General features: G+C 45.3%; 1 protein-coding gene across 1 annotated transcript; it reads right to left on the reverse strand.

Annotated features, from left to right (window-relative positions):
- Positions 1–1,755: 1,755 nt before the first annotated feature.
- LOC136578004 (phosphatidylinositol polyphosphate 5-phosphatase type IV-like) lies at positions 1,756–8,292 on the reverse strand. Its single transcript, XM_066577911.1, has 13 exons — positions 8,093–8,292; positions 7,198–7,300; positions 6,522–6,619; positions 5,557–5,681; positions 5,025–5,144; positions 4,759–4,863; positions 4,506–4,667; positions 3,715–3,830; positions 2,797–2,933; positions 2,581–2,633; positions 2,150–2,198; positions 1,871–1,999; positions 1,756–1,771 (listed from the first exon to the last, which is right to left on the reverse strand). Exons 1-13 carry the CDS (start codon positions 8,290–8,292, stop codon positions 1,756–1,758), a joined length of 1,413 nt encoding a protein of 470 aa, XP_066434008.1.
- Positions 8,293–10,415: the final 2,123 nt, after the last annotated feature.

Raw genomic sequence — 10,415 nt, forward strand, 5'->3', positions numbered from 1 at the left:
ATTCTTGCAGCAGGATGTGCCCTTGCAGTGACCCGGCGACTCGCTCTGTGCTGGCTGTCGCACGGCCGTGTGTGCGCAGACCAGAGACCGCGTGTCACCAGTGACATTTCTGTGCAAGGCTCTGCGAGGCTCAGACACAGATAGGACGTGTCGTGATTTGTTTACCGCATGGGTTTTCATGCGGTCAAATCACAGCTGCCTGCATTGGATTGTATTATCTAATGCAATCCTATGGCAGCGGGCACGGGCGGAAATTCTGCTGGAAATCCCGCTGCGGAATTTCTGCCCATGTACATTTGGCCTATATCAATCAAGCTTTTATGTCTGACATATTTTCCAATCAATTTTCTTTAATTTTTATGTCACGATTTAAAAAGATCCTAAAATCCTTTCGTTTTCACACTGACCCCTAAACTTATTAATATTCTGATATTTCCTGTTTTGTAGCAGAAACTATTCAGCAATCGTCTCATTATCATCAGCGGCAGGATTACAGTGGTAACATCTCTATATATAGATAACGCAGGGTTCACTATTCACAAAAGGTGATGTTACAGCTCACCTCCTCCCCATCCCTGCAAAATGACCTCTGTACAGGTCACAGAGCATGCCCATAACACACTCCCATAAAAATGAGTGGGTCCTCTCCTATTCATTGTGTCTATGGCTCATGAAGCTGCTTTAAAGCATATCTCTAAACGATGTTTAAAGCCAATCAGACAAGATGGCCGCCCCCATAGTCCTGTGCAGGCAATAAAAAATCCACAATTAGAAAATGAAAATCAATTACAAGAATGGGAAATGTTTCTTAATCTGGTTTTAATTTAGTAAAAAAACATATGTAATACATTCTCTTTGATTTGAAAATAGAGTAACATGATTGGTCACTCTATAGGACGTTCATTGCTCAACTGTTCAACGATGACGCTCCTTGCACCACTGTAGACGGGTCAATACTTCTTCTATGAGAGAATTTGGCAGAATTTGCTGCGAGTCCCTAGGGTGCATCACCAGAGTAGCCACTGATTGGAGGAGCAAACAACGTGGAGCTGGCTTTTCTGGTTAGGTGCTCTTAGAGACTGCAGGTTTTCACCCTTTAACCCCATTTTGAGGGATCTGGCCTTCACTGCTACGAGTCCCTAGGGTGCGTCACCAGAGTAGTCATTGATTGGTGGAGCAAACAACTTGGAGCTGGCTTTTCTGGTTAGCTGCTCCTAGGGACTGCAGATTTTCACCCTTTAACCCCTTTTTGAGTGATCTGGCCTTCACTTTTACGAGTCCCTAGGGTGTGTCAACAGAATGGTCACTGATTGGTGGAGCAAACAAATTGGAGCTGGCTTTTCTGGTTAGGTGCTCCTAGGGACTGCAGGTTTTCACCATTTATCCCCTTTTTGAGGGATATGGCCTTCACTGCTATGAGTCCTTAGGTGCGTCACCAGAGTAGACATTGATTGGTAGAGCAAAAGACTTGGAGCTGGCTTTTCTGGTTAGCTGCTCCTAGGGACTGCAGGTTTATACCCTTTTACCCCTTTTGAGGGATCTGGCCTTCACTGCTACGAATCCCTAGGATGCGTCACCAGAGTAGTCACTGATTGGTGGAGCAAACTGGCAACAGGTAGGTGAGTTGTCAATACTGTGAGGTCACATGGAACTTCATATGTAGTTGTGGGAGAAGACAGATGATTTGGGAAACCATGTTTGATGGAACGCTTCAATTTCCTGGTCACAAGACATAAGACCTGCATATTGATGGACTCAGCAGAACTTGGTCCTGGAAAATAGAACAAATATCATCATTTACTTCCATGTAATTCAGTTTTAATAGTTGAATTTCCTATTTTACTGGTAGGAGTTGATGATCATTAGTTACCTGGTTGGAATTGAACCTTTAATATCATCAACTTCCAGGCTCCCACTCTGATGGAAGTTGGTCTCGTATTGGGTTGTGGAAGACAATGGATCTTCCTGGAAACTGTGATTGATGGGACATTCCTGTTTCCTGTTCACAAGACATAAAAGGGGATTATACATTAATTGGGATATTCTAAGAACATACACAACATGCAAATACCCAACAGCTCATCTAATAATATACAAATAGCTATTACTACCACCTAACTAGGTAACATGGGTTATAGAGGAATACTACCTCGCTGTTATCTGCTGCTGAACAGTGATGGATTCAGGAGAATATAGCTCTGAAAATACAACAAATGTGCTCATTTACTTCTATGTGATCCAACCAAGTCTTTGTCTCTTATTTTACTAGCAGCATTTTATTATCCTTAGATACCTTGATGAAGAAGAGCTCTATCCTCATCAACTTCCAGGCGCTGGTTCTCATGGAAGTTGGTTTGGGGAGAAGACAGATCTTACAGGAAACTGTGATTGGTGGGACATTCCTGTTCCCTGCTCATAAGACATAATAGAGAATCATATATATATTAAGGAGAAGGTCTAAGAACATACACAATATGGGAATACCTAAGTGAGAACACTGATGAGATGATATGGATGATATATGGGAATACCCTACCTCGCTGTCTTCTCCCGCACGGCCCTGCATTCAGACGTTCTTACTAATAGCCGCAGAAAATACCTTGCGGTCAAACTGTCCTCCGGCCAAGGGGATGCTGTAATGAGTAATATATGGATGAAGGACATATGATAATGTTAAAGGTAACACCCAGGAGTATAACCAGCTGCCCAGAGGTGTGAGCTCTGGTTATAATGCCCAGTACTAATGGCCGGCATTGAAAGTATCCTGCCAATAATGTACAGGAAAACCATACTTACTCATCTGTGCCGGGCCTGAGCTTGACTGCGAAGACACCATACACTGGCTTGTGGTCTGATGTTTTTATTATAGGGCAAGCGTCGTATCTTATGGCTTGCACATCTCCAGCATGTTGGCATTTGTATAACACTCTGTCCTGTAGAGATCACATAGTAATATACACCATGAGATATTATTACTGGAAGCATATTAACCCTTTCCAGTCCAATGTCGGGCCTGCCCCGACATCATCATTTTCCTCCACAGCTCCGATGTCGGGGCAGGCCCGACACTGCAGTGCAGGAGTGGATCTGCACCCGATCGTCAGGCACATCGGGTGCAGATGCACTCCTTTACTGGTCGTCATCGAGGACCCCCGAGGAGAAGGCAGAAAGGGTTTTTAACCCTTTCTGCCCACTTCTTTATACATTACATAGCGCTCAATTAGCGCTATGCAATGCATAGATTCCGGCCGGCGATCATGTGACCGCCGGTGTTACCTGACCCCCGGCGGTCACATGAACGCCGAGCCGGGAGCCTGCACCGTGCAAGGACCTGCTTACCTGACCGGCGTCTTGTGCATTCTCCTTCTGTCTCCCGACCCGGCGATCATGTGACCGCCAGGTGTCACCTGACCCCAGCGGTCACATGATCGCCGAGCCGGGAGGCAGAAGGAGAATGCACAAGACGCCGGTCAGGTAAGCAGGTCCCTCCCTGCACCCTCCTGAACTCTGTCAGATCAGGAGGGTGCAGGGAAAATGTATTTTTTCTCACCCATTCTCCCAGCTCCAGTTTATTTGCAGCTGGGGAGAATGGGTGAGAAAAAATAAATGGATTGGAAAGGGTTAACTCAATACAGCTATAACTGACACAATTGGGCTCTTCTCCGTGGACTCTGTTGTCTCTCCAGCCCCGCAGACCATTGGATGAGATCTTACCGTATACGATGGGATTCTTTGTTTTGCAGAGGTGTCATAATTATCGGTGCCAACATCAAATTTATAAGTTGGATGGAATCTTATGGTGTCTTCGTTAAATCCTTTAAATATGGACCCTTGAGGTAAAAGAAAGAGATCGGTATAAGAAGCAGCAAAAATAACAAAAAAACATTGCATCTGATGTTCAGGAGGTCATAAGAATGTGGGGACATATTACCCATCAGTTCAGTGATTGGATCTGATTCTGTATGTGTGATGTGAAGAATGGATAGCGCTCTGTGTACTAGTAAATATACCACTGTTCTCTGGGGTACAATACCGGACTGCCAGAAGTCCTTAAAGGGACACTCCTGCATTTTTTTAATACAATATCTTGGCCAATGAATTAATCATAGGGGTCCTAAATCCTTTTAGGGATATGACCGGCCAATATGTTCTTCAGACACATTCAGCTACATCCCGTATATCATGCACAATACATAGCTCAACCTTTGGTGTATCTTGGCTTCTTGTGTGCTTATGTCCATACAGTATTTCTATAATACTGTGTGATGGATACTGGATATATGACGGGTTTCATACAGTATTTCTAGAATACTGTGTGATGGATACTGGATATATGACGGGTTTCATACAGTATTTCTATAATACTGTGTGATGGATACTGGATATATGACGGTTTTCATACAGTATTTCTATAATACTGTGTGATGGATACTGGATATATGACGGGTTTCACATTTTATGTGTATTTTGTTTGTTTAATATAACTTTTCTGAATGAAGATTTACCATTGCTCTTGGCTTCGTTGAGTGAGTCGAGCTCGACAAGGCTGCTCATGTCTCTTCCCTCGATGGTTCGGAGGAGAGACTCCACGGTTTTCCGGTCCTCTTTCAGTTGGTAATTGAGGTCCCCGAACCAAAAGACCCGATCAAAGCGGGTGGTGACGTCAACTGTAATCAGATAAACAAGCCCCATAATTAGACTCCATGAGGGATCGGACCCCCAATGATAGGGAAGGCGGTGAAGACAATTATAGGCTGCAGGTTGATAACTTGTACTCACTGGAATCAGTTCTGGCCGGAAGTTTTCTAGGCAAGCGAAGACCCTCTGTGATGACCTTATAGTCCACAATCCTTTTCTCAGCTGCTCCAACTGTCAACAAAATCTACATATTAGTAAATGTGACTCCTGGAATTTACAAGAATTTGGCACCAAAACATTCCCAGCACAAATTCTTCTATCATCTCATATCAGTTCTCATCACATAGCAGCACTTTACATGTAATATATGGGGAGCAGATACTTACATCTGAGATGGGTGGTGATGAATAGAAAGGATGTGCCAAATATCGTGAAGGCCACACCCAGGGCTCCCTTGGTTTTTACATAGTGGAACCGTCTGGTCGTCACATGGGCGCTTTCCACTTCTATATAGAAGAATTAAATATAGGAAGAAGGGTCAGTGGTTAGGAGAACTACATAGAACAGTTTCTTCTTAAAGGGCTTATACAGCCTTAGAAAATCATGTCTTCTTTCAAAAACAGCGCCACACTAGCCCACAGATTGTGTGTGGTAATGCAGTTAAGCCTCATTAATATTAATGGTAATTAGATGAAATATCGGGCATAACCCAGGGACGTGTGGAAGAACATAGGCTATGCAACTATGGAGTCATCTCTCCAATTTCCATTACTTCATATCATCAAGAGGCGTTCAGGAAAGCAGTTCTACCAACTAGACCATACAAGGCACATATGAGGCATTCCCACTAATGACTCAACTAAAGTTAGCGTCATAATTGGACCCCCAATTCTATAAATGAAAGAAAGATGATCATACCGGAACAAAACCAGATGAGTTCTCTACGAATGAAGATGGTTAGATAGAGAACGCCGTGCCCGGATGAGTGATGCATGACGTAGTGGGGTCCGAGGGTCTGCTGTAACTTTAGTTCCCATTCTTGCCTGCAAGAAAACACATTAAATTATAGATATTAATACAGATTACATTAGGTTAAGAGCCTGAGCTCCTCTGTTAGGCGCTCTACACTATAACCTCAGAGGTTACATTGGAAAAGGTAGGAAGGATCCTACAGTAGGGATTGTAAGGCGTTGAGAAATAACATTGAGCTGGTCATCCTGCAGTCCACCAGCAGATATAGACTTTAAAGGGAACCTGCCATGACATTTGAGTTCCATAGTTACATTATAGGTCTCAGGGGTGAGGGACTGGGGGTGCAGAGAGCTGCATTTCATACTCACTGGGTGGCTGGTTCCCACGCTAGGTCCCTGAGAAGATTGTCTCTGTCTGCCAGTCATAGCTGTGGGAAGTGTGGGCACCAACTGGGGTACAGCCCTGGAACGGGGTGCCCAGTGAGTATGAAGCACTGCTCCGTGATCCCCCTGGTCCCATACCTTCTGAGTAGAGATGAGCGAGCGTACTCGGAAAAGCACTACTCGTCCGAGTAATGTGCTTTATCCGAGTATCGCTGTGCTCGGGTCTGAAGATTCGGGTGCCGCTGCGGCTGACAGGTGAGTCGCAGCGGGGAGCAGGGGAGAGCGGGCGGGAGAGAAGGAGAGAAAGATCTTACCTCCGTTCCTCCCCGCTCTCCCCTGCAGCTCCCTGCTCCGTGCCGGCACCCGAATCTTCAGGGACGAGCACAGCGATACTCGGATAAAGCACATTACTCGGACGAGTAGTGCTTTTCCGAGTACGCTCGCTCATCTCTACTTCTGATACCTATAACGCGGTTTATGGTGTTCAGAGATGATGACAGGTTCTATCTAAGGTCTGAGAAGACTTACCGATTCGGGTATCCTTCCTGAATGCCGATAACATATACGTCTTTTCCATAATCGTCGTCTGATGGAAAAAGCAGATCTTCCAGATTTTGTGGGAATTTCTGTTCAGAAGAGACAGATATTAGTAACATGCACCAAGCAAACTGTCCTCTTCTACTTGGGATAGGGGATACTCATGTAGACTATGGCCAGCGCTGCAGATTTGAGATAGGGGATACTCATGTAGACTATGGCCAGCGCTGCAGACTTGGGATAGGGAATACTCATGTAGACTATGGCCAGCGCTGCAGATTTGAGATAGGGGATACTCATGTAAACTATGGCCAGCGCTGCAGACTTGGGATAGGGGATACTCATGTAGACTATGGCCAGCGCTGCAGACTTGGGATAGGAGATACTCATGTAGACTATGGCCAGCGCTGCAGACTTGGGATAGGGGATACTCATGTAGACTATGGCCAGCGCTGCAGAGTTTGAATAGGGAGTAATGATACAGAGTGATAGTTTGCAATGAGTGTAAGAACTGTTTTGAGTCTTAAGATTTTGGCCCAGGGTAAGATAAGATCTGACTATGTGATACTGAATTACAAACTAGAGAGACATGGTTACTGGTCTAGTTACCAGACTGCAGCGAGGCTACACGTATGTGACACGGAAAGTATTCTGTAGTTATTCTTACCTTGCCTTCCATGTTCCATGTAGCAATATAAAGCTTCAGCCGCCTGTCTGGAAAGTGCTTGTCCAGCTCCTCAGCGCTGAGCACAGCGCTGCTGCCGTGGCTCCTGTGGAGACAGATTGGGCATTAAGGATGTAGTAACTTGTACCACAGTTCTGGATCTACCAACATGGTATATGACAAGTACTCTGTTTTATCTCCTTCCCAATGTGCAGCATACATGGACGGCACACAGAAATGATTGTCTATCAAGAAATGCCTGTGGGACGCCTTGGAAGACGGTCTATCAGAATACAGTATTATGCAATACCATGGTATTGCATAAAACTATATGAATGATCAACTTTTCAGTCCCCTGTGGGGGGCTGGGGGGGGGGGGGTGTAAAGACAAATGTATAGAGGGATACAATAAAAGTGTTGTGCTTTTTACAAAAAATACATATTAACCCTTTGCAATCCAATTTTGGATTCAGGATTTCCTAGGGGGCATTCTCTTTCTGCCATTTAACGATAGTGCCACCTGCTGGCTAAAGCCAGTACTGCGGTATGTGACATGCTGGACAGGCCCCCGACAACAGAGCGGCCAGTAATATACAGTAAGATTACCCTGCCGGACGTCTTCCGATATTGGAGCTGTACAGCCTTCAATCAGAATGTCTTCAGATGTCAGACAGTGGATTGGAAAGGGTTAAGTTAAAAAAAAAAACCTTTTCCAATTTGTCTAATCAAAAAGTGAAAGAATTACCGCTGCGTCCCCAAAAGTGATATTTAATATTCTGAACGTTATTAATCCCACATGGTGAACACCGTCAGAGGAAATATACGCAATGAATAGCAAGCTATCAAACGGTCGTATGAACCCCAAATGGCATTGTGGAAGGGGTTAATCTTGACTTACCTCTCACGGATCTCATTGGAGCGCAGGGGGGACAGCAGGCTGAAGTTGTTGGTGGATTGGACGGCTGCCTCATCCTTGATGACTTGATGTTTCTTGAGCTTGATGCTCGGCTCGTCCAGAGATGGTAAGACGCCCGGCAGATTTCCGTCACCTGAAATCTGGGGCAGATTGAATTTTTTGGATTTTCTCCAAAACGGCATGGTTGTTAAATGCCGGGTACAAGATAGTACAATGTCCTGGAGGGCAAACCAGAGGGCAGTCTGGGTGAAATGGGACTGCCTCTAGTTGTACGCAGGACAATTCGCTAACCGTAAGCGCAGCAGAGTACAATAATACGATGCTGATCCCAACAGAAAGACCTAGAATGAAGACATGAGACGAGACATTAGAATGGCTGGAATACATATTGGTGAGAGGAGGGCTGGGAGATTAATCAAATTCAGTGTTTTCACCAGAAAACGCCATGATATTGCACAAAAATCGTGGGAGCGCAGGCGCGATATCGCCGCGATATTCGTGTGAAAGAGGCCTTAAGCAATGTCATTGTATAATAGTAATAAGATCCGAATACTAAACTGTCCAATGACTCTATAGAATAACTCTGCGCCCCTAACAGCTGATTGGTCACATGCCGGCTGAGCTCACGGCTCATTCTTACAGAACGGAGCCGTCCAACAGGGAAGTGAAAGGTAAATGAAAGTATGCTTTCCGTTCACTTCCGTTTTTCAGCACTTTTGTCGCAGTGTAAAAAAACGGATTGAAGACGGTAAATAGAGAAACTGATTGAAACTGAAGATCTTCACTTCCAATACATTTCTGTGGTGCAAAAATGACGCTTTTTGTTTCCGTGTTGCTATTCCCAGCTAAACAGAGAGCAGAGGTACGGAGTGAAAAGACCCCCGGGAACAGCAGGAGTAACGATGGAGTACTTACCGGTCACATCCAACTGGTGAGTGACCGATCTGGGCCCAGCGCTGACGTTTATACCAGAACTGATTACATCTTAGTGACATCACTGTGGTTACAGGGTTGGTTCTAGAACCTTCACAGGTTGGTTCCACAACCGCAGCGTCACAGTTTACAGACTTTAATAGGACACTTTTAATGGTCTATAATATTCTGCATGTTAATTACATATGACAATTCTAAACGTCCTTCTATAATGTATGGGGCTGTGAGCACTAAGGCGGTATTTACACGGGGGATTCTCTATCTGATTGCGATATAGACAGAATCGCACGAGAAAAAACAGTATTTTATACACTAGTAATGTTTTTCCTCTCGTACCGAGAGTCCCTGATAGAAAAACTGCAGCATTTCCTATTTTTGGGTGATTCTTGTCTGAATCGCCAACTGTTTCCTATGACAGAAGAAAAAAAAAGAATCGCAAAATACAGAAGCGGATTGAAGCTAAAGAACTTGAGTTTGGATACATTTCTATGGGCTAAAAAACGGCAGCCTTTTTCTTCCCATTTTGCTGTTCCCACGATGGAAGAGCTAAACAGAGAGCAGAGCGCTGGAGTGAGAAGGCCCCGGGGGCAGCAGGAGTAATGATGGAGTACTTACCGGTCACATCCAACTGGTGAGTGACCGATCTGAGCCCAGCACCGCTGTTGTATACTGGTGACATCACAGTAGGTCTTGGTGACATCATAGTGGTTACACGGTTGGTTCCAGGACTTTCACAGTTTACATAGAATTATAAATAAAAGTTTAGTTTATAAAATCCAGAACAATATCAGATAAAAACTAGAAGTAAATCTGTCTGAGGCCTCATGTCCATGAGCGGATTACAGGGCCGATTCTTCTAACCAGTCGACCACTTACATGTCCGTCACGTGACCAGAACAGATTGTTATGTACTGGGGGTAAACAATAAGGCTGGGTTCACACAGGGCGGATTTCCCGCTGAAATTCTGTCTGGAATTTCATAGCAGCAAATCCGCCTGCGGCTGCTAATCCTGGAACTAGCCAGCCATGTGGACAAGATTTCTCAGAAATCTCGTCCACACGGGACGGCAAATCCTCCGCGGCAAAGCCAGCAGAAGCCGCCACTGTGGCGTGGATTAGCCGGCTGCAGCATGCTCATTCTTTTTCTTGCTCCGCTGCGGCCGCGCTCTCCTCTATGGGAGCGCCGGCCGCAGCGGAAGAGCGAGCGGCCGGGCCGCTTCAAAACCCGCGGCTAAGTGCCGCGGGTTTTGAAGCAGTGCTTCACACGACGGAAATCTCGCGGTTTTTCGCTGTGGCAAAACTGCGAGATTTCCGTCGGGATTCCGCCCCGTGTGAACCCAGGCTAAAGGTTTCACTGAACCCCTGCAAGGAG

Source organism: Eleutherodactylus coqui, chromosome 8 (assembly GCF_035609145.1).
Source record: "Eleutherodactylus coqui strain aEleCoq1 chromosome 8, aEleCoq1.hap1, whole genome shotgun sequence".
Classification (NCBI taxonomy): domain Eukaryota; kingdom Metazoa; phylum Chordata; class Amphibia; order Anura; family Eleutherodactylidae; genus Eleutherodactylus; species Eleutherodactylus coqui.

What these genes read in the sequence shown, in the direction of transcription:
- LOC136578004 (XM_066577911.1), bottom strand. Translation starts at nt 8,292, where the DNA reads ATGCCGTTTTGGAGAAAATCCAAAAAATTCAATCTGCCCCAGATTTCA. An exon ending in ACTCATCTGGTTTTGTTCCG is followed by an intron (nt 5,145 to 5,556) that starts GTATGATCATCT and finishes TCTTCTATATAG; the next exon opens with AAGTGGAAAGCGCCCATGTG. An exon ending in CAGCAGCAGATAACAGCGAG is followed by an intron (nt 2,000 to 2,149) that starts GTAGTATTCCTC and finishes TCTTGTGAACAG; the next exon opens with GAAACAGGAATGTCCCATCA.